Here is a 27,986-nt window from a genome sequence, read left to right as displayed (position 1 = left end):
ACTTAAATTTATTTAAAAGTTAACAGAAATAAAGTTAATATATAAGTTCATTGATAAACCAACCAATTGAGTACTTAGATAATTTGAATCTATAATATAAATTTCCATAGCTGTAGATACAGATCCGGTATCGATTCACCCGAACAGGAAGAGAACTTAAGATTCATCCGAACAGGAAGAGAACTTACTGCCAATTTAAATCTTCTTTATGTTTTCCAAGCTTTCAAACTTGGGACTTATATTTCCATATTTGGGAAATATATATTATATAGCTACATATATATATACAAATAATATATATATAAGTAAAGTGCAGTTTAAATATTTGATCAAAACTAATGAGCATAAGTCCCGAGGAATACTTATATAGTTAAACTTGATTTCAACTTTGTTGTCATATTTTGTAATCATTCTTCCTTAACAGCGAGGACTAAGCATCGTTTTTATTACGCTGCGCAGGTAATAAACTACTGTCAATCCATGAAACTCTGTAAATAAAACTTTCACGCATACAACTAATTGAAGGGAAATTAAGTGCGTAGAAATAAGAAAAAGATTCATTGCGCTGTTTGTGGATGGATTTTGAAGTTTTCGTTTTAATAAAAAATAGTCTGTTTTAACAAAATATTTTATTCTACAGGAAGGAACAACACTGCTCTTTTAAAACTATTTAAATAACAAACAAATAATATATTTTTGTTTAAAAAAAGGTAACTAAAAAAAAATAAAGAAAATAATAACTGAAAAACATTAATTTTAACAAAAACAAAAATAATAGGTAATTTTTAAAAATGATAAACATAAAATTAAAACATTTTACAGTAATTATTACAATAACTTGCCATATAGTGTCAACTGATCACAGTCATGAAACTACCATCTCTTATCCTATGTACGAGTATTTCATTTGTGCAGATTTTAGATTTTAAGTTTTCACCGGAAATCATCATAAGGTATCCCCTCTGAGCAATGAAAATAGTTTTTCGAAATTGCCTCTGTATTGTCTGTATCCACCATAACTCAAAAACGGAAAATTGCACGGGGTTAAATTTTACATTACGTTTTGTTTTTTTCAAGCGAAACCGATCAAAAGAGTTTTAATCGAAATCAGCCAATCGGAAATACCACTTTACCGTCTCTTATAATTTTTTCTTCGCTATTTTATCAAAAATGATTTCTAAACGATTGTCTTTAAACTTTATGGATAGTGTCTTTATACTATCACTTTTCTTGGAACATTTTTTGGAAAAATTAATTTTCGAAAGGTTTCAGGGAAGAAGTGAAGTCAGTATTTCCCTGAAAAAATAAACATTACTTTACTACCTTACTTAGTGCCGTTTCAATATACTGTAATGTTCTGAAGCATGGGGCGGACAACCCAAATGAGCTTGTGGGCCACTTTAAAAATTCATTATAAGCCTGCAGGCCGGATACAAAATTATCAAGTATATCTATTAGATTGAAGCCACTGGAAATAAATTTAAATATGTATAAAAACAGAAGCAACGTCATAAAACAAACAGTATTAAGAGTTACTGGTCAAAAAACACTAAACTACAAATGAAAATATTGCAAATAAATAAATAAATTTTGAAAAATTAGGATGAATCACAAGAGGCCATCAAATTATTCAAGGCGGACCCAATGAGGCCGCGGGCCGCGGGTTGGCCACCCCTGTTCTAAAAAGCATGTAGTCTTCGTATGAAGTGCTTAGCTACACAGATCTTGCGATAGAATCTTGATATAGATCCGTCCAAATATTAGGATTTAGTGTGTTATTGTGAACAACCCTGGTCTCACCACATTAGTTCCCTTATATATTGATTGACCGGTACACCTAAAGACCTCTCAGTGCATTCTGGTTTTAGGGGTAAATGACCCCTCATTTAAAGCCCATGTACATGAGTTGTAGAGGCTTAAGAAAAAAATACTTAAGGGAATTTAAACTTGTACCTGAGACTTATTTAATCTACAAGTGCGCTCGCTATAAGTCAGCAGCCTGTGTTGTATACTTCGTTTCTATTTCCTCACTTGAGGTAAATAAATATAGCAAATTACAAACAATCATCAAAATATTTCTTATTTTATACCATCAATATTCTATGCGCTTTGAAGGATTAAATTATAAATGATTATTTACAGCATAAAATAAATAGAAATATTAACTATTTTACAATTATTTTAATTTGATATTATCACATAATAATCATAGAAAAGTATTTCTTATAAAACAAAAGATAAAAAAAATCATTATTAACATCGACAAACCAAATAAATAAAAATAATTCTGACAAAGATCTTCCCAATTCTTTCGTACCTCAGAAATCCTAAACAGTCCTTTATAGGGAGGATGTTACAAATTTGATATTCGCAAAGGTTCAGATTATCTATTCAAATACAGACTTTTTTTTACCCTGCAAAAAATCAACCAAAAATAAATTCTCCCACTTTAAAATCGTTGACTTGGGATCACCAAGTATGATGTGATTTTTATCCAGTCACAGTCACCACATTCCTTACTTTTACCCGTGCAGCCGATGTAGATAACGTGAGGAGGTCAATTTATAACTTGCTAAAACTCAGTAAAAATTGAGGCATGCAAGCAAATTTCCACTCTCCAAAAACCATATAATCGAATTTAGACGAGCGCTAAGGTAAGCGTTAATCGTTTTGGAAGGGATACCACCTTGAAGTTAATTTGATCGTTGTTAATAGGTATGGCAAAGAGGAAATCGGTCTATGATGGAATTTGACGGTAACTTTCTTAGAAAAAAAGAGCTGGCTACTGATGAACACTTGTAATATTTGCTTGTCAGAGAAGTGAGAAATTACAAACAGAAGTGAGGATACTTTCTGCTATAATCAGGATGCGTTCAAGACTTTGATTCGCAGTACATTACTGGGAAAAAGTAGGAAAAAAATTTGGCCAAACTCAGAAGAGTAATGTAAACCCTGTGTATCTGGTAATGCGACGAGGCTAAAGTGGAAAAAAACCATGAATTCCGCACTATGGTTCCAGCCAGTAGTTGCCGTCGTGAAAAAATTGTATGACAGAGTATTAGAGAATATTAGAAATAAATGAGCTCTGGAGGGTAACGGAAGGATGTCTCCAGGCTATAAGGTTTGTAAAAAGAATAAGCAAGGTGACAGAAGTGCTTCTTTCTAAGCAGGATGCAACTAAGAACTTAGTAGCGTACTAATTGAGCACGCCTGGATGGCACTTTGTAGTACTCTTCAAGCACAAACACTAAGAGTTGGTCCTTTCACAATAAGCATACTTAGTGATGTTTTTATATGAACTTTTCAATTAGGATACGGACTGTCCAGTGCAACTACTAAGCTTTTTAATGTCTTTTTACAAATTGGGTAACGAAACTTTGTCCTTAACAAATACACTTACAATCATATTACTGCTAACAGTTGTAAAAATCTGGACACCTCACTAGCTACTTTATTGCAGATTTCATCATGACATTGCCACTCAACAAATATTAATCGTGAACGATAGATCTTGTTGGAAATTTGCAACCTCTTCGAATTTAAATTTTATAATTTTGTTAAGTAGCTTACTGAAATTTAATTTGCAGGTGCTAGTCTAAACGAGGTAAATTATGTAATAAATAAAGCATGAATTTGGTAGTGGTTTGATCAGCTTTTCATATGTATAATGAATGCGTTTCATCTCGCAGATAATTTGCCCCAAACTTCATTCCGGAGTAGGTATTGTATCCAATCCACGGCCCAATGAAATCGGATGAGAAATCTTCCATTATGAAATTGAAATCTGCATAAATAAACAAACAATTATTTTAGTATTTTTTTTATATTATTTTTTAAACAAGTGGTCTGCGTATGGGCTGGCATATCCCTTTAAAAAAAAAAATCAACAAGAAAAACTCAAAAATTATTATTTTTTTTTTTAAATTTAGTATTCACTGCCTAGAACTAACTAGCTTTATCAATTTTACTTGGAATACTTTTCTGGGGGGGAAAAAAATCAAATTAGAGGGGTCTCCGAAAAAAAAGGTGACGAAGCCCACTAGTGTAATTATAGTATATTGTAACACTTCTACCCCGTAGGGAGAAGTGGACTAGCCACTTTTTCAGGGACCTTGGCGCCCCTGCGGGTATCCCAGCCTAACAACACAAACTACACGCTTACTCCTCAAACATTCCCTATATAAATAAATTTAAGTCATGTAGAGGAATTGATGTGTACCACTTGTAGGGTATAGCGTATCCTCAGGGAAACACTAGTTCATTATCACACATCCTCATTCTCATAGCTCATTATTTACAACCGCGAAAATTTACATAGACAAGTTCAAACAACTTCATTTTGGTTTGGCTTTCATTGAGCCACCCTGTAATGCACAATCCAAAAGACACTTCCACCACCTTTGTAAATTAAAAATAAAAAATTAAACTCGTTGCCAAATTTCTTTTTGAAAAATACTTGAAAGCGAGGCTATGCTAAATATTTTCAGTTTTACGCAATATTCTAAATACAATAAATAGTTTTCTGTTAATTTATTATATTTCAATACACGTGATTTTCCAGAAACATACCAAGTACTTTAGTCTGAAAGTTTTTTCATGGTTAGAATAACTTTTATTTTGGAGAAGGGGGAGTTCTACAGGAATTGGGATGGCACAGTTTACTTTGGTAGAATTGTATAATATTTTAAACGTCGTGTATGTTTTCAACAGTTATGTTTTTTTAAATATTTTTACTGACCCAAAACAACGCAAAACTGATTTAACCAAATTTTATTTATAATACCCTAAGAATTTTCAACAGTTGGTGGAGGCTGACTGATGGCACCATTAAGCTCTTCAGAGTGTACTGTGGATGTTGGGTCACGTAACTCACTCTCCACAACTGGACGGCCATCCGCAGCAGTATTATTACCTTGAGGATTCTGAGCCCTCAGAATAATCTGCTGTAGTTGAGCATGTTGTAGTATCACTGGGAGTTCATAATGATGGAAGAAATATAACATAGAATGCTGAAACAAGGAATGAAACAATTATTAAATATATATACGTATATCATTGATTAAACACACGTATCTAGACGTATTTTTGGCAAGGAAAAAAGATGGAGAACGTAGATATTTTAGCAAGCTAACATTTAAAATGCAGTGAGAGAAAGTCGTGTGTTACATCACACATTTTTCCCTTTCTTCCTAGCTAAATGGTTATATTCATGGTTACTAATCACAAACAGTCTTCACGTTTTGAATGTTTCTATTCTCACTTCTGATCTTCTGTTTACGTTTAAATACCAAACACCAAAATAAATAATACCAAATAAATAAATACCAAAATAATAATAACATTAGGTTACTAATTGCCTAGTTACTTTAGCTCGTTCAAATAAGGTAATTTTAATATAATAATTAAATTACAATACCTGAATAAATAGCCACGAGGTAATTAGAGCTAGGCTACTGTACTGGCCGTTAAAACGGTAGTGGTAGGCAAAAAAGGAGAAGTGGTACAGATAGAAGAATCTGAAACAAAATAAACAAATTCAAAAAAACATTCTGAATTCTGAAGAATCAAATTTTAAAAATTATTTTAAAAAAATAACGCATGAGAGAATACACTTAACCGAAAAGTTCAACACCTATTCGCGCTTCAAATTGATATTTGATGTGAACGATCTACGACCATAAATTTAAAATCAAAATGCAGGCGTCAATTTTTTTGACGATGCAGTGTTCGTGTCCCAAGATTAGTTTATATCTGTTTCTCCAACCTACAAAGTAATTCCTTAGCTAGTTCAATTCTAAGCAGTTGTTTCCTTGAATGGCCTTGTCCTGCGACTCTGGGAGTAATCTTCCTTAATCCAAATTCTGTTCTGTCAAGAAAATAGATTATGCACTTTTTTTTTCTTGCCTTCCAGGAAAAGCTTGATAATCTTTACTCTTCTGTGTTCCTCCAATTGAAGAACCACTTTCTCAATAGTCCCATAGGTGTCCTTTAGTCCTTCTTCTTTACTGGTCTGTTTCTATGTCTAAATATTTCCTACGTTTCTAGGAGTAACATTATTAAATTTTTTTTTTTGGTTTTTTTTTGGCATTGGCTTTCGCCATACAGCCAGCATCGTCTGTATGGTTCTTCAACTGGAGGAACACAGAAGAGTAATGATTATCAAGTTTTTCCTGGAAGGCAAAAAAAAAGTGCATAATCTATTTTCTTGACAGAACAGAATTTGGATTAAGGAAGATTACTCACAGAGTCGCAGGACACGGCCATTCAAGGAAACAACTGCTTAAAATTGGACTAGCTACATACCAAGCTGCCATAACACGGAGATTATGTGGGAGAGGAAAAGGTTCAAACGACCCTTTTATTTGTTCTGAAACTTTCTGCAGCATATCGAAGGTAGTGAGAAAATAAATCTTTGCAGGAAACATGAGGTATAATGGAGGCTAGCGTAGAACATGTGAGACTTTTGCAAAAGCTCAAGGCAAACATTCTCAAACTAGGTGTTAGGTTTATGACTGGTCTGATAAACGGGTTCTATAGAAATTTATAGTTCGACCGGATGGGGCAATTGCAGGTTTTGCTGGCTCTACGTCTAGCGTCTCTGCTTAGCAAAAACGACATTCCTCCACTTAACCACTGCAAACCCATGCAAACGGACTACATGTTTCAAGTATCTCTCGTAAGTGCCTGCAAATTGCTTGGAATCAACTTTTAACGGATCAGATAGAGTGGGCCTCTCCCTGTATGTTTTATTCTATTCTAATATGGTTTCAATCTCTGTTTACCTGAGCCAATATTTTTTTGTGATGTACGTGTGGCAACAAACAGCATCGTACTGGTCAGCAATCCAAACAATCAATATTATATAAAATGCTGTAGTAGTGTCGTTAAAAAATTCTGACATTAAAGCCTCCATACCTATAACATCAACAAATATTTTTCTTTTGAAGAAAACATTTATTATAATTAAAATGTTATTATATACTAGATCAAAAAACGCACCAATCAAAACGTATAAATCTGAATATTTCGAATGCATTAGTAATCATTTTAGTTCAAAAATTTTATTCCACATTGAATTATATTGAATGTTAAGTAATCCATGGTCTCTATAAAACCATAACTGAAGCATGCAAGATTATTGAGAAAATTCCGGAAGTTTCCCAATAAACAAAAAATGAAACAGGGTTGCTGCTTGTCCCCTTCTGCTTTTTACATATAAGTAGAACAAGCCTCAATGACTCTGGAAACGATACTGACACAAAATGGGTTCCTACTGAGACAAGTTTATCTTCTCTCCATTGCACAGACCAGATAACAATAGCGTTAAAAGCAGAGGATCTTATTATTTTAATAAGTACTAGGTTTCATTAATTTTATTTCATTATTTTTACTAAGTTTTACAATTCAATAACATTTTGAATAATACACACCATGTAACCTTCGTCACTCAGTCAGCAAGAGAAAGGCGAGACGGAAACATAAGTGAAGTCGAAATCTCTACACCAAACTGATTAATCTAGCTCTGAGGATGGACGAAAGTCCGAAACCTGTTTGGTATGCCACAAAGATGCGTGCTAAGACGGATAAAATCTACTTTTTCTATTTAAAAATTATTTTTAGTGCCGTACAAGTCTATTGTTAAGCATTTTCTGACGTAATAATGTTCCATTATTGAGGTGAATCATTTTCCTGAGAGGTGATTTCAGTACCATCAAATCAGTATCTCAAATTCTCATTTAGAATTTTACCATTAAGATAAGTAAAAATTAAGACCACTATCGCCGATAAAAGATGGAAATTGCAAATTTTGTATAATTGTTGGTTGCCAAATAAAAGTTTAATTAATTTTAAACTGGTTGAGTTAAATTCAACTATAATTAGCTAATTATGTCAGTACTGAGAAACCAGTGGAGCTTACCTATAAGGGCTAGAATTACAGTCAATAATGGTGGAGTGGCTGGGAATATTATCGTCACATTAAATTCCAGCATTTGAAGGATATCAACTAAAAATAAATTTAATTATTTTAATATACCAGATTTACCATAAAGCTATTAAGCAACAATAATATAAAGCATATAAAAAAGAATAACTGCACCTATTAAAACGAAGATTTGGTGATGTGAATATCGAAGTAATAGAGATATCGATACAGTCTGAAAATATAAAATTTTGTTGAGAAACACTCAACAACTTTCAATAAAAAGTAACAATAATAAATTAAGTTAATTCATATTTTAAAAAATTTAAATTGAAACAGCCATTACATTTAGTTATAATTTGTCATTTTATTTACTATAAATGAACACCCAATATGGCTTGTACTTTTTAGAAAAATTAGCTATCTTTTATATGAACTGAAAAAAAAAAATTATTGAGTTATTTATTGATTAAATGGCCAAAAATGTTTTAATGAACAGTCATGTTTTAATTTAAATTTGTTAGTTATTCAATTTACGCCTTCTAACTTTATTGTACAAATACAAAGTGAACACTTTCTGAAAGTTTAAACTTGGCCATAAAGTCACATCTACGGCTACCTAAAATATTATCTCTAGTGGTTCCTTCAAATGCAGTTTTTATTATAGAATAAAGGAGTCTGAGTATGATGGAAGGTAGCGGGAAACAATGGGCATTTTGGATTGCCTGCGTTCCTTCCCCTTTTTGGTGGAACCGCCCTTTTAACTCAATCAATTCAATGATGGAAAGTACAATGCCTCAATATGAATGTGACATTTAAGCTACAGTTCACCTATGAGCGAGTATGTATATACGCAGTGTATGCCAAATCGTTTAAACAATCGCTCGCTGTTTTTCCTACTCACCGCCAACCTCATCGTAAGACATATCGCACGCTAAATCGCTACGACAATTGCTTTCATCATTTATCATTTAGTCAACTGAAATTGTACAACATATAGTATTAATATTGATTGTAACGCGTGATATTAGACGTATCAATCTGAAATGAAATTTGTATTGTTAGGCTGTGATACTACAGACACCACAAGATCCACGAAGAAATTGTTGATATACTTCCCCCTGCGGGCCATAGATGATAGTAATTAATAAATCACAGATTTTGTAAAATAATAATAATTAATTGAGTAACCACAAGGCACATTTCAAATACATAAAAATATTGTTTCAATAAGCCTAAAAATATCATGTAAAACGGTCCTTTTAAATTTAAAATTATCATATAATTTAAGAACCGATTTCAAGTGGTAACAGAAAAATTTAATAATATATGAGTAAAGTACTTCTTACATTCTCGATGCACTTGGGTATCAATACTTTATCAAGTGAATACGTTACTCACTTGTCAAAAAAAACATCTATTGAGAACAATGGACTTACAAAGATAATCATGAAGAAGAAAGCTGCGATGTACGAAGTTCGAGCCATCCACATGCTTACAAATCTGTAATGTTCCCCCGTGACTACGTTCCTGAAAATAGTAATCAATTCCCTTACTTAAAAGAACATACTCAGTCATCCTCTAGAAATATTTAAAGTAGCCTAATACATTGTGAACATAGGAAGTAAAATAATGAAAAAAAAAAAAATAAAAAAAAAATAAAAAGGGAGGGGATTAGCTATGTGGTTAGCATACTGGACTCCCACGCGGAGGTCCCGGGTTCGAATCCAGCAGCTGACCCTTAGATTTTCTCTTCCTAGGAGCTTCTTACAGCTCACTGTCCGGTGATGGACAGTGTTGTCTGTAACGAGAGAACACTGTCCGGAGGCCGGCAGTGCACTGGAAAAAGCTCCGGGCGCTAATGACCTCAGCTGTTGATGCGCCAAAAAAAAAAAAAAAATAAAAATAAAAATAAAAAATAAAAGAGGAAGGGCTAGTACACTGGGCTCTCTGCAGTTCAAGTCCTACCTCCCCTTCAAATTCCTCTATCTAAAAGTTTTACAGTTCACTGTTCAAATGGACAGTGTTGCCTGAAACGAGAAAACACTGGCGGCAGCCGCCAGATTACTGAAAAAGGCTGCAGGCGCCGAAGACGATAACGTACCTTAATTTAAATAAAATAAAAATCATCAAACCTAAGATATCCTTTGTTGTCCTCATTTTCAGCTAATGTTTTAATTGAAGACATCAACAAGTCTTCATAACCAATTAATTCTCGAAGTATGAAACGTGAAAATGTGTCACCAAAGCAAGCATCTGTGGATGGATCCAATCTTACAGTCATGACAGGAATATTTAACTTCTGTCTGGTGGACGGGGACAGCCGCAACAGGCCGTACTCTAAAGAGTACTCAACAATATATTCATCTTCACCAACAGCTGAAAAAGAAAAAAATCGTTACAATTAATAATGGATAAATTTTTTAAATAAAACACTTTTTACTAAATGTCTCTCAAGTTTAAATGGGTAGAAGAGATTGCAATGAAGTGATAGCTTGTAGACAGTGCACGACTCCCCAACATAAATACAACACCCATTTATTACTTTTAACCATTCATCACCGATATGCTTTTTGCATTCTATAGGCGGCGGAATAATTACCTTTTGTATAAGGGTACCAGAAAGAAAATTTATTTAATACGGCAGTTCTTGTGAATGTCCCCCCCCAAAAAAAAATTCTGGGAAAATGTTTGGACTAGTGATATAACGTTGAAGTCATTTTTGTGCAACTAAGCTGCCCTCATTGCAAAATGAAGGTTAAGTACACTCAAAAATATTCGTATGTCGAAAAAATATATCATTATAATGACACCCAGACTGCAACACATAAGTTTCTTTCAAATATATCCTTCAGACATTAGTTATTGGGAATACCGTGACGAAAGTATAAAACACCTAAAAGGGGAAGGGGACTTGGACAGTTTGTTTGGATTTTTATGAGATTTAAATAAAATTTGAGTCGCATATTAGACCAAAAAACTGAGGAATCGCTTCACTGAATTCAGTTAGATTTCGTGCAAAACTTAAGTACAGAAAAGACAATACGTGATCTTTCTGCATCTCTTCCTCTACGAATATCCTTTAAAAAACACACATATCTTGCGATTAAAACTTTCCATTTCTTAGTGTTTACAGGTCATGAGATCACTCACTTCCAGTGAAAACTCAGTTTTGAAAACTTGACCCGTCTCAAAACCTTATCTAAGAGAAAAGATAAAACAAAAAAAAGAGAAGAAATTCCACGAAGTGCAAAAATTGACTAATAAATACAAATGCGAAATGATTTACCTGATTTTGCAACTTTCTCTCCAGCAGTAGGCTCCTTGAAATTTGGTTCGTTCATCTGAAGAGGGTACAAATTCATTACTGAATTATTTTTACCAGAGAAAACCTACACAGATAATTATCTTATAAATCAATATTTAAATCAAAATTATTCCTTCGGGAAAAATAGATAGGAAATATAAAGAAATTAATTAGTCATATTGACACAAAGTATAAGCATCAATACAATCTTTGTGCCACTTCATTAAAGAGCATGGCCATTTTCGGCTCAAATAAAACAAAATACGTTACCTCGTGGTCCGTTATTATTTTCGTTGATAGCATTTTCTTGTTTTTCAACCTGAAGGTCGCATCGTCACTTTGGACTGCAATAAAAAAAAAAGTTATTGAATTTTACAGAACATTTAGATTTCTTAAACTAATGCAAACACAACTCTGTGGGTCTGGCTTAAGTTACACGTAGCAGTATAATCTGGCTGATCGTTCTGGATTTCTGTTGCACCGTTCCCGAAAGTAATTTTTTAATTTTTACTTTTACTTTGTGTCCTGCTCTTACAATCAATACATTTCTTGGGAAAAATTTTTCAAACAAAATTATACAAATTTTCAAAATATCCAACATCGTTGCAAAAACAAAAAAGAACAAGTTTCTAGTCCAAAGTTAAGGTCGGTAAGCATGCACTTCCGATTAAGCTAGATTCCTCAAATCTAGAACTCTAGAGCAACGCTATTAAACCTATTTGATATTATATTTGTGGTGGAATACGAAGTTGTTTCAAACGGGCACTTTAAAACGATGCATAACTTAGTATTTTCATCGTCTCTCCAAAAATCTATTTCCCAAGGAAAGATTAATGCAAATAATTGGAGCAGTTGTCGAGAAACCTGAACAAGCCAATTGTAAAGTCGCACTTCCAAAAATAAATATCAAATTTGAACTATCTGCGATTTTTCGTTTTTAAACATTCTGTTTACAGACACTAAGCTGACCCCCTAAAATTCTGTCTGGGAACTCTAAAAAATACATAATCAATGACAATTTAATTTCAAAAATTGACCCGTTGCAAGGTTTTAAGGAAAAAAAACTACAAACGTAACGAAATTAAGAAAAACTTACCAAACGTATGCTGAATATCTCTTAATTCATTAACATCTAAATAATTATCACTATAGGATACATTTGACTTCATTAATGTCTGATACTTTCTGGAATCTTTTAGAAGTAAATCAAGAGCAGACGAGGGTTCAATATCCACTAATCTGAAATAAATCGATTCCCAAAATATTCAATACTAATTCATAAATTAATACTTTTGCCTCTTATTTAAACAACTGAGCAAAAAATAAGTATTAGGCTTGAACCAAGAGCGCACCTTATGTAGTTTTTACATAGGCAGAAGGCGTGAAGAAAATGTGACAAGAAAAAAAAGGAAGATAAAACGTTACTGGGACGTAAAAAACTCACAGAAGAAGTTGCTGAAGATTTGAATGACATTGGATGGAAGAAAAAGCAATCAAGAATAACGGTAACAAACAAAAACGTCGACACCATTTAGAAATAGTACTTTAGGGTAGGCAAGGAAGAATAGAATAGAATAGACTGGATCTTGGAAAAGTCTATGGGTCTAATGCACACTTTCGGGAGCAGATATATATATTATCTGATCTATATGATTATATCTATTAATCTATATCTATAGATTTAAAAAAAATCACGACAGGATGATTGTCATCTAGATCAATAACAGGAATCAATTAAGTAAATTCTAAGCAGGTATAGGATTGTATTTAGCCCCATACATAGGTAGGCAGCTCCAAAATGCTCACATCAACTCGGGTCCTGGACATGCTGGCGAACATGGACGAACTTGTCCAGGGAAGAGTTGAATTAACCTTTGGTGAGCCTGGATATTTTTTCGGCGTGCCTAGGACTATGTGGTATTCAATTAGGAGAAGGAGTTCATTAGAGAACTATCAAAAAAGCTAACGGCAACATTATTTGACCAGAAATGTGGGGAACTTTAAATCATTGTTAACTAACTACTGGCACCATATTAATAAACGTTTGACCTGCTGGGTTTGCCAGATAGTGGTCATTCCAGATTTAGGAAAAGATACTGCTTTATGCCCTTGCTTAGAAGTGGAGAAAAAAGCGGTAATACTCCAACAGGGCGATAGACTATCAAACTGCTTTGGAGCCTATTTGCGAGCATTGAGGTTGCGTATCTGTTCCGAATCAATTCTAAAGTTAGTTAATTGGAAATGTCACAATAGATTCTGTGGTTGCGATGCCTATAGGACGCTTGGCCCACCCCTTTTTCTTATTCTTTTTTTAAATAACATAAGAAAACAATAAATGCTACCTACCTGTCATTACTGGGAACGCCCGAAAATAACGAATTGAAATAATCGGTTTGAAAGGAATTATGAATCACACTTGCTCCTTTTTGATCAGTCTTCACAATTTCAACCCTAAGAATACCATCGCGGGGCCAAGTAGACCTTACACTTTCCAAGCACGTTGCTGGAGTACGTGAAAATATTATGTGTATGTATGCCAGAATGAAAAATGAACACATGGCCTGCAAAATTAAATAGAACATTGAAACAGAAAATAAATATGATATCAAATAAAGTGCTCAGGCAGCATTGCCTAAACTCGACTATGAGATACAGAACCAGATTTACTCAAGAAAAAGAACAGAAGATTTTCAAACTAAAGAAGTTCTATGGACTTTACCCATTGAAATAAATCTGATCTTTATAAACTCCAAATTATAATGAACTTAAGAATTTTTAGAGCTTTTCTATGTTCGTTTCAATTCAGTTCTATTAATGTTCTCTTTGAAGAACAGCTGTGCGCTTGTTGAGAAAACCATGACCGGATCTTACAAGGCGCGTGCCGTCCTTTCTTGGCGGTACCGTTTGACGGTTCTCCCTCTCACCTTTTTCTGTTTCTGTCTCTGTCTCATTTTCCCTTTCTCGCACTACGCGTTATTTCGCGTTAATCCTTTCCTTTCTTGTCGCCGCAAATTTTTTTATTTTCCTACTTTTTTGTAGTTTTTTGTAGCTAAACCCAAATATTTCCTACGTTTCTAGGAGTTCAACTACGCATTACACACACACATCTCTACACAATTGTATACCTAAGCTCCTTAATAGTTCCTATTCCTTTCTACCGCTTATTTAGAGATCCTTCGCCGCCTGGCGGATGCTGTGTGCGCTCGCTTCCGGTATTTCAAAGGTAAGTGTTTTCTTGACCGTTTTTATTGCTATATATTTTCTTTGTATTACATACTATAATCAACTGCGGTTCCCCCCTCGGGCACATATCACGTAAGGTAATTTGCGTTTGCGTCATCTTCTCCCCTCCGCCTTACGCGCTTACATCGATATTAATAATTTTAGTCACTACTGAAAAAAAGTATCAAGTTGTAATCCAGCGTAGCTTAAAGAATGTAATAGAAGTGATAGGGCTTTTGAAATAAATAGAAGTTCAGGGCGTACATCAAAATTGGCAAGTTTAAAGACACTTTACTGTGAAATGGGCAAAAAGGACAGTAACCATAAATTTATATAACACGCTCTATTCAGAGCGGATAATAGTCAACTTCTCTTAAAGAAAAAAAAAAAATCATGACATGTGATTCTACAAAGAAAAAGTATACAACGGCGAGAAGTGGACTTACTGGTGAAATCTTAAGGTAGGTAGTTTCTTGGTTGGTTCGGCATGAGAATTTTCGGTTATTAAAAGAGGAGATTTTAAGAAAACGTTGATACAGTACATTTATAGCTGTGCAGTGTTGATATGGTGCAAGGGTTAATTCAACATTAACTAATTTCCTAATGAATTTTCGACTTTTACGGCTCACAATTAATGTAGATAGAATTTACTAAAAAGTGATCCGGCCATATCAGTCTTCAACATGTTTCGGTCCAAGTCACACTTTCTTTGCGGGAAAAATTTTAATTACTTCACCGAAGCGAAGTTGAAATTGAAAGCGGAGTTTTTTTTTTATTCCGAACCCAAGTAATGGAAACAGCAATGGATCCAACAACTGCCATAAAGATTACTTGTAGTCAATTACAATGAGCTAATAAAAATTCATAAAACGTAACAAAAAGACATAGGAAAAGACTTTCAACTCACTATGTGCAATTTCATCTTATTGGAGACCTTTTTTAATACATAAAATATAAAGTACTATGGTATATGATCCAATAAAAAGTAAATAATTATAAGAGAAAGTAAAAAATTAAAAATAATATTATTTTAACTACCTTGAGCAGAACTGTAAATTCTATGTACCGTCTTACTGACTTAGGAAACGTGCGAGCGTAAGACAGAGCAGCTTTTATGAAAAGCGCATAGAAGAGGCGGTCTCTCACGTTTATCAGTGGATTTGCCAAACCAGGATTTCGTGCACCAGCTTGGCCTGGCGAAGCTCCACCACCGACTCCTCCTACATCGCCACCTACAGCAATGTCAATTCTTGCTGGTTGGTCCATCTTTTGCTGTCTATTCAGGCCATCGATATAAATCTATAACATACAGATCATAGATAATCTATGCCAACTGATAGTTCAACGGGAACTAGTTCAAAAAAAAAAAGAAGTTAAAAGGTCAAGTGAACAACACACATATCTGATTTGACACTATCTGGTGTTATAAGATAGAAATCAATAAAAAAAAAAAATTTCAAAATAAGCGAAAAAAGGTCAAATAAAAGACGCACACGTCGAAACGTGCTGATAGATGCTGAATAAGCAGGTTAGGTCTACGGTAGATCTCCGAGAGCACAAACTTCTTCGTATGGTTCTTTATCTCCTCAACTCTATAACTCGAAGGAGATGGAAAGATATAACAATAGTTAAGTCTCGAAACGTTCTTCAGCACTACGATTCGATCTTGAACCTCGTTTGTTATTGACCTACCTAATCTGGACTTGGGCTATATTGTGACCTTACCAGCAATTTCTGCGTTCTTCCATAACGAGTCGTCTGGGACTTACTGTTCCCGCTGTTATACTCATTGCAATGTTTAAAAAATGGGTTTGACACATAATTTTTCACTCAAGCAAAAAAGTAATTAATGAGAACAAAAAAGCTCAAATAATGTTTTGCCTAACTAGTGTAAACAGTTGTTTGGTGTATACACAAAGTGCTAAAAGTTCAACGATCAAAAGAACCCAACAAAAATAATTAAATGGTTACATTTTTCAAAAAATACAAGTGACACGATTTGAGTTTGCATGCGACTAAAAGTTCAGTTATTTTACATTACAATACCCATATGTTCAATCTAAGCAGTTTTAAAACATACGAGAAAATTGGATATGATAAGAAGCGCGTCATAAATACAGAAAATGACAAGTCACGATTTAGTTTAACTATTGAAATTTATTATTTTTGACTTCTTTTTGTTGAAGCTAAATAAATATACTTCTTTGCTCAAAAACATTAATCATTATAATCATTGATTAACTGGCTGTCAACGTAAAATGATTAAGAGAAAAAAGTTTTTACTTACTTTCGTAAAAATATATTCGTACAGACATTATTTTAGTTTTTTTTTCGCACTAAATACTGTTATTGCACAAGTACTTCATTGTCTACAAAGTAAAAATAAAACAGCTTATTTTTTAAATAAATTTATAATAAATAATTGACAAATTCTCTAAAAGTAAAACGAATAACTTAAACACTTAATCAACATTATAACAGAATAACCTGCACTCAAGAGTTGAACAGCAGTACACCAGTACAGGTTCTTCTATTGGGTACAGGTACAAAACTGATCTCTCTTATTTTTAAGAACTTGATAAAAAGCAAAAGAAAATATTTTAAAAGTAATGAAAAATCTAAAAATTAGCAATTCATTCAAATTACAAAATTATTAATTAAAAAACCAAGAGGAACTTTATTTTTAAAAGCCCCTCCCTGAAATTAGGTCGTTAGGATTCTGTACTATGTTTGAAATGCTATCCACCGAACTCACCCTATACGGAACAAATAAAAATTGCAGTTTCTTCGGTTTCAGATTGCAAATAAAACAATTTTTTTTCATCAATAAATCAGAACCCATTTGAGTACAGAAACTCCTCGGAATCCACAATCCACCCGGTGCCACCAATTATTGTTTAAAATATGAATATTTCTGTCTGAGCTCCTTACAGCGTATTAGTTTGACTGTATGATATTTTCAATCTGTAAGTATTGAGGACTTTCATTTTCACTTTTCCAGTAGTTTACAATCTTAAATTCGTCTCGCAAGTATTTATATGCAGATACTAGCTCTTCAATTAAGACCTCATTATGTGCTTTTAGAAGCCTTTGAGTATATCCACGCTGGTGCAAAAGTTCTCACCAAATAATTTATGAAATCAGAAGTATTACAAAAAATACTTTTTTATGAAGTACTCTAACACATAAAAATGCATTTGTTACTTTTATGGAGGTATCCCCTCTCTAAATAGTCCAAAAAATAAAAAATAATTTAGGCCAAACTTCTTAATAAACTTAATTTCAATACTCCATTATTTAATCTTTTCTTTCATTAAGAATTAGGAAACTCTCAATTTTTGCAAAGATCTGTCATAAGATTCATTTGTGCGATAAGTGTGTTGCACTAGCAACACTTGTAGTATAACCATGAACGTTTGTTTTGATTTTGTTAGTTTCGGTAGTATAGATTTGTGATAGTGTATGTCAATTATTAATTTTCGGTTTCCAGTTTTGTAAATCAAGCTGCTTTCTTATGGGCAATATTTATACAGTTGGTCCCAATGAAGCACTCATCGTTTCAGGTAATTTACTGGTAAAAAATATATATCTTTATATTATAAGCATTCATTTAACTTGTTGTATCAATACTAAACAACGATATTTGGCTGTTTTCAAAAGGGCTTTAGTTAATAGTAATTATAAACTCTCTATGAGTTACTTAATTCCTCAGAGTACTTTAAATCCTGTTTTGTTCTATATGAACTCTTCTATATTATAATTAAAAATATAGAGTATTCTTAAAATACTTGTGGTTCATGTGTCTTATATCTATTGGTATCTTATTGAATATTCTTGCTGAAAAGATACTTGGTTTTAATATACAATTAGTATATTATTAGTCACTTCGATATAAAATTGATGTCTTGTTTACTGTTTATGTTGTAATAGTGTCTGTTGCTTCTAAATTTTTTATTGTTCTTTGTTGTAAAGATAGCTTAGACATGTGTAGCTATGTCACTGGCATGGTATTTAAGGTTTTAATCAGAGATTTACAATTATATTGACACTTTCTTGACAGCAATGTTCTACTAGTAATAATCTGCAATTTAAGAATAATTCAGGCATTTGACTGTTAGTGATGATTCAAGAAAGTTTATTGATTTAATTTAAGCATTTCCAGAAGAACACATTATTTCTAAGAGCTTTTATGAATATAGTCAATTTGATGATATGTAGCGCAATTGTATTCTTTGATCGTGTTGTACAAAATTAATATTTAAACACGGCACAATTAGTTAAGATATAAACACCTAATCAGTGTGAATTTTATACTTACAAAATTCATACAAAGAAAACCCTTTGCCGTGACAGCTCTTTAAAAAGTAATTGCTTGTCACTTCTCAGACTGATGAATTCATGGTTGGATGCAAAATTCTGGGTAACACCAGTGGTTTCATCTGTCACTTGACTCAGATAATTGGGGTGATAACGTGTCAGAAGCTTTAAAAAATGGAAGTCCACTTTTTCCACACCCTCACCTAATGATTCAATCTCTCAAGATAGATGTAAAATAGGTCTGTTTACGAAAAGCTTGCTGAGGCTAGTTTATAACTCATTTTTTCTTGACCATCTTTCTTGAGTTATGAGGTTTGTGTAGTCGGATCAGCCTACAATAGTCTTTAGAGCAGGCAGCCCACCATTTTCCTCTAGAAATGCTGTTTAATAATCATTGGACGATAGACCAATGAGTATTATTCTTAGTGGCGGGATTCTTTATTTTAATTATTGGCGGATCTTACTGCTGGTTGCCAGATAAAAGATTGATAAATGAATTCATCTTAAAAATAAGCCAAGTGCGCCACACACTGTTAATTAAGGACCATATCAGGAATTTAAAAAAAAAGAAATGTTTAGTACTTATTTATTTTATAATTTAAAATTAAACTTAACACTATAGTTTCTCTTTTCTTTGACTACGCTCTTGCGTTAGTGTTTTTTGTAACAACATAATATCTTTTCTGATTTTTTACAAAACTATAGATTTAATTGGTAACCAAAAAAGGATCATATAAAATATACAAACATTTTAAACATATAATTCAAAATTTATCTAATTTTATTTTTATTTGAAATTAATTTTGTTTTTCAAATTAGAAACAAATAGATAATTTTTACTGTTAATGTTTTTTTTTTTATAAATTATTGATGTATTTTTTGTATTAATTTTGTACAAAGCGTTTTACGAGGTAACCTTAAGTTTTTCTTTTGATACAGAATATTATAAATCTTAACACATCTCCTGCCAGAATACGGGTTGAAACCTGCATTTCTCTAATACCAACTGGCTCAACAATAGGAAAATATTTTCCAACATTTGATTGTTTGATAAGTCTCACATCCTTCCATCCTCTTTGAATTTTCCCTCTGAGAAATCGAACTGTTTGAGCCTCTATTAAATACAATGCTTGGCAAATCAGTGACAATAATGTATCCGTATTTTTCTGTGTGGTTCAGTCATTCTGTAACCACTATTAGTAGGATTCTGGAGTTTTCTTCGGATTATTTTAGCCAGCGTAGCTGTGGGAAAAGGTTACAGAATCTGTGATGAGAAAATACAGACGCAATGGAATTAGCTGTCATAATTTGAAAAGCTCTACCAAGTGAAACGAGCTGTAGATAATTGACTACCCTGCGGCAGTTTAAGCGTTTTTGTTCCATCTAAACCAACCGTATAAAAATTTTTTTGTTGAGGTAATGGTAATATCGGGAATTATTTGGCAAAAACATTATTATTTGTAGAGCAACCTTTTTAGGCTATCTTCTAACGTCGCTTAACTGATAGAACACTCTGTTGGAAAAAAGGAGTAAGTAGACTTTGTGTTCTAATCTGCGTTCCTAAACCTTTGGGCTGTGAACCTAATATAAGTTTGCTAAAGTGTGACTTTTCTTTTATGTATAAATTATAAAATAAACATTTGGGTCGCAGTACTAATTTAAAGAAATATATTCGGTCGACTTCAAAAAATTGTGTTGGCCGCGTCGTTAAAAGGTTAACAAACGCTGTTCTGACTACAATGGTTTATTGCTTTTTTTGCTCTACTTGAGAACAGCGCGAGCTGAGAAACTCAAAAGGGGTTTGTTAAGATAGTGAGGTGGCGTTGAAGGCATTGCTTCTTTAGGACTACACTTCCAAACTTAATGAAGATTAGAGATACCGAATTTGTTAAAGTGATTTTTCTAGTTTAGACAAGATTAAGAGAGGATTGAAGAGGTGAATAGGTTGACTAAGATTATGTTATACACCTCTTAATTGAAAAGTCTCACGCTGCTATAATTAGCACATTAAGTCGGACTTCCAAGAGTGGACGGACAGCTTCTCAGCATTCACCATTATGGTGAGATGTTGTGTCTTTCACGGACCTCTATGAGGCTCCTAGTAGAATTTACCAAGCATTGTTTTTCTTAAGAGGTTGCCATTAAATGTTGAGCCTCTAGAGCCATTCCCACATCCACTTTCAACTGATAATATTGGTAGTAGGATCATTTATCTCGAAAAATAAATTCAGTTCGTGGTTCAAGCGGACATAGCTTTAACTAAAAATTTAAATTAAACATCTGAACCATTATTTATACAATATTTTTTCTGCATATCTTATACCATTCAGTTAGTTGGAACGTTTTAAGATTTAAATCTCTTTCAATTAAAGTATGGAGATTTTTTTAAACTTTTCGATTTTTAATTTTAGCAACATTTTTATCAGGCTGAGCCGTAACAATTATACTGGAAAAAATTAGTGTGAGTTGAAAAATGTAAAGTAATACCAATTATTTCTGGCAGGCTTCACGTCCAACTACCGATTAGGTTTAGTGGTACAAAGGCGGATAGCTAACGTACTTAACATAATTTTCTCATTTAATATGTTAATTAAAATCCAAGGCGTAGACCGGGAATCGAACCCAGTACCACGTTATATCTTAGCTTTGCGGGCCTCGCCTCTAACCGCTCGGCTATCGTGGCGCCTAATTCGTGTGATTTTACCATACAAAATTTTATTATCATTATTTTTTTTATGGAGGGACGAATGGCACAGTTTATAGACATAACAGTCCAATATATTGGACTTGTTTTCTAGTTTAAAAAGAAGATTTTGAAACTATCTAATTTTACAAATTTGTCAAGTTTTACAATTCAAAGTTTTAGGAAAAAAAAAAAAAAACAGTTTCATTCTTTGGTTTAGTTGGTTAGATCAAAGTAAGACTTTCGAATTCCAACTTATTTCAGCCTACCCAACCAGTCTTCTTTAATCATATCTGCACCTTTTTCAGCAATCATCACCACTGGTGCGTTCGTATTACCAGACACGATTGTTGGCATAATTGAGGCGTCGATCACTCTTAAACCTTTAACACCATACACTCTCAGTCTTGGATCTACTACAGCTTTTTGATCAGAACTTGGTCCCATTTTACATGTCCCAACTGGATGATAGATCGTCATACTCATATGACGTATGGCACATTCCCAATACATGTCTGAGCCAAATAATAGATGCTTACAGCCAGGCAACGGGATTCGATGCAATCTGGAATGAAATTGTTTAAATGATCTTCCTTCGGCAACCTGTAACACAAAAATCCAAGTCTATATGATAAGGAAAGATGCACTTAACAAATAAATCGATTTCCAGTTTTTTCTTTAAAAAGTATACATTTCCTGTGAAGTAGTTCTACATATTATTGAGAGTAAAAACTTGAATTATTTTTTCTAGTATTGAAAAGAGATGATAAATTGTTTAAAAAAATGTTTTTTCCGATGTTTTGGCAAATTTATTGCGCTTTTCAGGGTCTGTACTAAGGAATTATATATATTTAATGAGCTATATAAATTTGCAATCTATTCATTATATTTTGTATATCATCGCGTGTCTTCACCTCGAAGTTCGTTCTATAAAGTTCCAGGAGAATGGAAGAAGTTTCTTCTTTCAAGGGTGTACTTCTGATCTGAGTACCAGGCCCCATTGGATTTTCAGAAGTGAGTAGGTGGTAGATAGGTTAGCCAAATTTGGCGCGTTCCTCCTCTTTATTGATCTCGGACGTACTGGTTGGTGGTCTGGGTACACATGCCTATCTAGGAATTTACTAAACTGAGGATTTGGGGTCTAGATAAAGCTAACAGTAAATGATTGTGTTTTTTACGGACATCTTTGATTGTATTTCTTATTGGAATCAGAAGGCTTTTTCAAAGTAGGATTCATACTAGATCCATTTTGTACAGTTTGTGAGGTAGAGGTTACATGTTATGTGATTGGAGTTTGGGAAGATGAGCTTCAGTATCTTTGTTCCAACATAGGGCTTGTTCCTAACCTCAGAAAATTAAATAATAATAACATTTTTGAAGTTTTTAACAAAAAAAAGTTGTAAGTTAGTATGCGGTTAGAGAAAGAAAGTGGTTTGAGCGCATTAAAAATAACAGTTACCAAAACTACGATATAAATGTACCTTTAGTGCAATTTTGGTTCCTTCAACTAGTGTCATTATGTCTTGCGGGTGGCTGAAATAATTAGGATTAATAATCGGATACTGGAATGGATTGGCTGATCTAAGTTTCACCCATCCTCTAGACCTTGGTCTCAGCAATAGCGGTATGATAGTCCAGGTATCTCGTTCTTCAATCGGCCGATACACAGCTTGATATATGGACTCCCTGATACCTAATATTTTTTTCACTCTAGCACCTGAATCAGAATTAATTGAGGCTGGTGCCATGTGAAACTGTATATCCGGATAGTCGATGGAATGATTTGCAAATTTGGTTTTGATGAAACCAAGTCCTTCCACACCGCCTAATGTAGTCATCGGGCCCTTCTCTCTTATGACGTACTCCATAGTAACGGGCACTGCCTACAAGCAAACATTTACAATTTAATTCACTAAGAAAATAGTATTTAAGGCTCATGGATAAAAAATACACACCAGTTTCAACTTCAGATAAAACAAAAAGTCGCCCCATTCAAGCCATACATAAATCATATGTGCTTGTAAGTATCTTCTTAAAAAGCGATTCGTTCGTTGTAACTAGCTAATCTAATTTTCATATTTTTTCAGGTAATTACGGCATGATTATTTAATTAATACCTTCAAACGATTCTGGACAATTGCAACTGGTTTATCAATTAGAAATGTCAATCCAGCCATGCCTACATGGTCCTGTAGATTCTGTCCTACTGGTAAATCTCTGACTACGTGGATTCCAAGACTATGCAGGTGTTCGGCTGGTCCTACGCCAGATAGCATTAGTATCTGTGGAGTGTTAATTGCGCCAGCGGCCATTATTACCTAGGAAAAGGGTATAAATTAATATGGTTTTTAGAATTTTTATATTCAATCCCAAAAATTGATTAAATTAGTCTTTTAGTGTAGCTGAAGAATCAGCTACCATTTCAGCTTAATGAATCGACCGAAAAAATTATTAAATGTTTTAAATAAAACGTTTATATTTATAAAGGTAGTTGGTTGGTAATTGTACTGGCACGGTACTTCAGAGTAATGCTTATGATTACATTTTCCTGGTAAAAACGCACAGATTATTGAATAGAGAGATAGCTTGCAGTTTCTTGAAAGTTTAAACAAATAGATTGGCAATATTCGATTAAGTCCCCTCCCGAATATAGTAAACATTTAATAAAGTTGCAGTTTTGGTAGATCTAAAAAAGGTGCTGTGGTGTGTTTGAAACTAGATGCTTTGATACTCTGTTCTTATACCCCATTTATCACTTTTTGGAGTGTACATTCTACGAACAACTTGCTTATGTTGTTACCTTGGGGGATCGCAGAAGTTACCAACTTAATTACAACTATAACGTTATGCTAATCGGTTTGCAGATTAATCAGCAAAACACAAAGTTTGCAGTTACTAAACTAATTTACAGAATCATGTTTTTAACTATTATATAAGTGATTTTCGAAGTATGCCAACTACTAGACCAGTTACTAATAGATTAATTTAAATAATATTTGTGACATCCAATACGAGTTGCATTATTGTTTGAACAATCAACATGGTTCTATGTAAAGATGGTTCTTGAGGAAGTTTTTTTTTTTTTTCACATGATTCCTAAACATTGTTAGTGATTCCATTTTGTAACGCCTCTTACATTATTTATTACTCAACTTCTTACCATCATTTGTATGAGAAAAGTAAGTTGATTTAAATAAAATAAATAAATAAATAGAATGCTAACCTCTTTGCGTACAAGCGCCGCCTGTCGAATCCCATCTCTTATAAACTGAACAGCATACGCTCGCTTTCGGCCATTGATAAGAACTTTAGTCACGTGTGAATTCATCGCAATATGGAGATTCCCTCTTCTCCTGACTGGTCGAAGAAAAGCTTTAGTTGTGCTACATCTGCTTCCTCTCCTAATTGTGCCCTATGTTCAAGAACAGAAATTTTTAAAGCTTTCTTCCGAAAATTCAGTTAGATACATAGTTATAGATATATCTAGAACAAGTTAGAAGGAATTTTGAAATTAGAACTTACGTTAATCGCTTGAAAAGAAAGGCCAGCGAGTGTTTTACATTAGGTTGTTTTTTTTGAGAAAATTGTTGAAGAATTAAAAATAAAATAAGTAACAAAAATGAAAAATAAATATTTCTCTACTTACTTGAGCTATCATGAAGCCAGTTTGATATTCGCCATTGATATCTCGATTTTTATACCCGAGTTCCTCGCCAGCCTGAATGAAGGCAAGTACCAGAGGTGTACGCCAGGGAGCTTCCTGAACTGTCAAGTAACCACCCCGGGAATGATATTTGCCAATTAAATAATCATTGCGATTATCTTCTGATTTTTTAAAATAATGTAGCACCTGTATAACATTTGATAGAATCGACAAACAAAATGATTTTCATTACTTTTATTAAAGTAAAGTAATCGCCTATTTTTTCAGGCGGTGCTTAACGCTCTATTACCAATTAGGCGTTACTTCTATTATTACAAGTGTATTTCGTGAAAATTGAAGTAGAATATGATTTGTACGTGTAACAGCGCTACACTGGCACACCAGAGATGAAGGTTTGAGTATTTAATAATAATGAACATGAAAAATATCACTGTGATGTCAAGCATAAAGGAAAATTGGTTTCTCTTTTTAATGAGTTTCTCATTAAGTTCTATATCGATTTTTATTTAATTTCATATATTACTTGCCCATCAAAATTCCTTACTTTTAATTTGATTTTTTATTTATTTATTTATTTTTTTTTTTCAGAAAAAGTGATTTTAGGAGGTTTTGGACTCTTAAGAGTCTGTGGTTTCAAGTTTTTTAGTGAGCTTGTCTCGGCTGCTGGTCTAAATAGAATGTATATCCATACTACATCTGCATTTTTAGTGGAAAAATTAAATTTGAAGAGAAGGTTGGTTTGAGTAATTTTTATCAGGAGTGAAAGATAGTTTGTCACACCAGGCTTTTGTTTTTTTAAATGATTGCTTTTAGAGCGGTATTGGGGGAGCTGGGACATCCTTCAACAGTTTAGTTTTATTAAAAAATTATAATATAAAAGTTAAATATACTAGTATGCTCATAATTATATTTATTATCATGTAATATTTTATCTATATACTTATATACAATTAAAGCTAACTAACTTGTAGTAAAAAGTATTAATTTAAAAGAAAATTAATAAGGTAGAACTTGAGTAATTCAGTAAGAGAAAGTCGTGTGTGTTCACACTATTGGTTTCACTGGAAGTCTTGAGTATATTATAAGTTAAAAGTTTGGCTTATTTGTAATAATGATTGATGAACTGTAAGTTTTTACCTGGTAAAGGCACTCTAAGTAAAATCTTCTTGAAGTTTGTTATTCTCAAATAAGTTTCAAAACCAGTCTTAAAATTGTAGTATACACATATATTTCACTTTCTTAGTTATTCAGTATTGAGTGAGAGTATTGTAGTTGTTTCTCTAAGTTCCTTTTAAGTTTTGGATGCTACTCATACTCACAAGACTGTTGTCAGTCATAATATGTCCTCTACCAGCGCGCTACCGATATTGTCAGAATTTGTTCTCCAGACTAGTTAATTTCACAGTCCAAGCTTGCACTGCATCTTTGGTTTTGTTTCGTATTAATTTAAATCTTTTGTAGTTAATAGGGTACATTTTGTAATAAAAAAAAAAAATGGCCGTACTTCTGCAAAAATTCAACTTTTTATTGCCTGCAATCACCATTATGATTAACTTTTGTAAACCATCTTTGTACCAGCTGTTAAGACGGTTTCAAAGGGATGCATATGATGTAGGAGCTTGGAAGGCCCGTTTAACGGCGGAATACAGTGGTGCCTTTCAGGAACACTGAACCGTCGAGATTTTTGGTCAGGTTTGGTCTTTTAACTAGCAGAGGCGCTCTTTTTGTGCCACCATCCTATATTAACATTTAGCAGTGTTTGTTGACACTGGCAGTTTTCTAAAGTAAGTACCTAGAATACTTGTGATTGGATTTGAAATAAACAGTTTTGCGACATGCTTTATCAAACTTACTTGAAAGCCGCCCGTCCATGAAACTTTCATTCAAAGGTCTTTATTTCTAATGTTAAATTGTACACTGAGCACGCGCAGCTTTAGCAGAAGTGCTCAGTGTTTCTTTCCTAGAAGTGACGGAAAATTACTGGTACATTATCGTTTAGCGCAGTAATGATTTTCTAAAACACTCACAACTGATCTGATTATTTTAAGGGAAAACAAGATGTACGAAATACTCTTTATGATCTAAAGACTGAATGTGGATGGTTCTTTATTAGAAATATGGCCATTTTTTTTTTTTTTTTAATTCATACAGCCCATTAAATTTATCGGTGATTGTCTCGTCCTTTTTTTAAAAATAATGTAAGATGAAATAACTTACATTTGAGTAGGCCCATCCATGATTGCCCATTGCCTCCCAGTGATCATAGTCATGTTTGTTACCTCTGACGTACAGCATATAGTTCAGTACACTAGAACCTCCGAGTACTTTCCCTCTTGGCCAATTACACCTTCCATTCTTCATTGCCAAACAAGCTCGTCCTTTAAATACAAATTTCTTAAATAATATTTCCATTTATTTTACTAAAGGGCAGACAAGATTTGTATAGTATCAGACACGAAAATTCCTGCTGATAAATGATACTTTTTTGTCAAATTTCCAGATTGCGTTTTCACAGAAAATACAAGTTTTGCGGATGCCTTAATTTATGGGAGAGTATTGATAGATTCCGCATTGAATGTTCAGACAATCCAAGAGTCTTTTAGTAGAGACTACGCTGGAGTGGAATAAGCCACCGACTTGAAGGGTAAAAGCCACCGAGAAAGCAAAAGTACTTAAGCCGAGCGGTAAGAGGTGAGGCCCGCAAAGTTAATATGTATTGTGGTACTGGGTTCGATTCCCGGTCTACACTTTAGTTAATTAATGAATTAATGGTTAAATAATGGTTAATTAAAGAAATTAATAAAAGTAAAGTATGTTTGCTAGTCGCCTCCGTCCACGACACCTAATTTGTGGTAGTTGGACGTAAAGCCCG

At 33.4% G+C, this 27,986-nt stretch overlaps 3 protein-coding genes across 6 annotated transcripts in view; 1 reads left to right on the top strand and 2 right to left on the bottom strand.

Moving 5' to 3' along the window:
* Positions 1-3,307: 3,307 nt before the first annotated feature.
* LOC141462063 (membralin) lies at positions 3,308-16,882 on the bottom strand. Of its 2 annotated transcripts, none has more exons than XM_074143655.1 (14): positions 16,738-16,882; positions 15,489-15,749; positions 13,575-13,789; positions 12,325-12,467; positions 11,499-11,572; positions 11,211-11,313; positions 10,057-10,300; positions 9,361-9,451; positions 8,099-8,156; positions 7,919-8,005; positions 6,783-6,915; positions 5,417-5,516; positions 4,784-5,009; positions 3,308-3,784 (listed from the first exon to the last, which is right to left on the bottom strand). In XM_074143655.1, exons 2-13 carry the CDS (start codon positions 15,714-15,716, stop codon positions 4,785-4,787), a joined length of 1,701 nt encoding a protein of 566 aa, XP_073999756.1. In that variant the 5' UTR covers positions 15,717-15,749; positions 16,738-16,882; the 3' UTR covers positions 3,308-3,784; position 4,784. The 2 variants fall into 2 exon arrangements, with proteins under 2 accessions (XP_073999756.1, XP_073999757.1); XM_074143656.1 differs by having other exon boundaries at positions 11,211-11,265; positions 16,738-16,877.
* Positions 16,883-17,814: 932 nt separating this feature from the next.
* The window catches only part of Flo2 (flotillin-2), a 166,015-nt gene continuing 155,843 nt past the window's right edge, over positions 17,815-27,986 (top strand). The window contains exon 1 of the mRNA XM_074143240.1: positions 17,815-18,013. Coding sequence (XP_073999341.1) covers positions 17,965-18,013 — 49 coding nt within the window. The 5' untranslated portion in view covers positions 17,815-17,964. The remainder of the gene's footprint in view (positions 18,014-27,986) is intronic.
* LOC141461844 (glucose dehydrogenase [FAD, quinone]-like) overlaps positions 20,415-27,986 on the bottom strand; it is a 39,178-nt gene continuing 31,606 nt past the window's right edge. For all 3 annotated transcript variants that reach the window (XM_074143234.1, XM_074143237.1, XM_074143236.1), the window contains 6 exons: positions 27,332-27,492; positions 25,097-25,300; positions 24,674-24,862; positions 23,568-23,768; positions 22,932-23,333; positions 20,415-22,053 (listed from right to left, as the gene is read on the bottom strand). In XM_074143234.1, the coding sequence (XP_073999335.1) occupies positions 21,706-22,053; positions 22,932-23,333; positions 23,568-23,768; positions 24,674-24,862; positions 25,097-25,300; positions 27,332-27,492 (1,505 nt within the window). In that variant the 3' untranslated portion in view covers positions 20,415-21,705. The remainder of the gene's footprint in view (positions 22,054-22,931; positions 23,334-23,567; positions 23,769-24,673; positions 24,863-25,096; positions 25,301-27,331; positions 27,493-27,986) is intronic.

The sequence above is a fragment of the Rhodnius prolixus genome, unplaced genomic scaffold (assembly GCF_049639745.1).
Source record: "Rhodnius prolixus isolate KJV_2025 unplaced genomic scaffold, Rpr scaffold_12, whole genome shotgun sequence".
NCBI classification, from domain to species: domain Eukaryota; kingdom Metazoa; phylum Arthropoda; class Insecta; order Hemiptera; family Reduviidae; genus Rhodnius; species Rhodnius prolixus.
Note: the sequence above shows the minus strand (reverse complement) of the source record. Positions and strands in the feature narration are given on the sequence as shown.

Bases quoted from the DNA above. Each gene is read 5' to 3' on its own strand.
- LOC141462063 (XM_074143655.1), bottom strand. From the start codon at position 15,716: ATGGACCAACCAGCAAGAATTGACATTGCTGTAGGTGGCGATGTAGGA. The intron at 11,314-11,498 runs GTAACGTATTTT...TTATCTGTGTAG, and splicing joins AAATAATAACGGACCACGAG to GTTTTCTCTGGTAAAAATAA. The intron at 10,301-11,210 runs GTAAATCATTTC...TTTCTTTTTCAG, and splicing joins AGAGAAAGTTGCAAAATCAG to CTGTTGGTGAAGATGAATAT.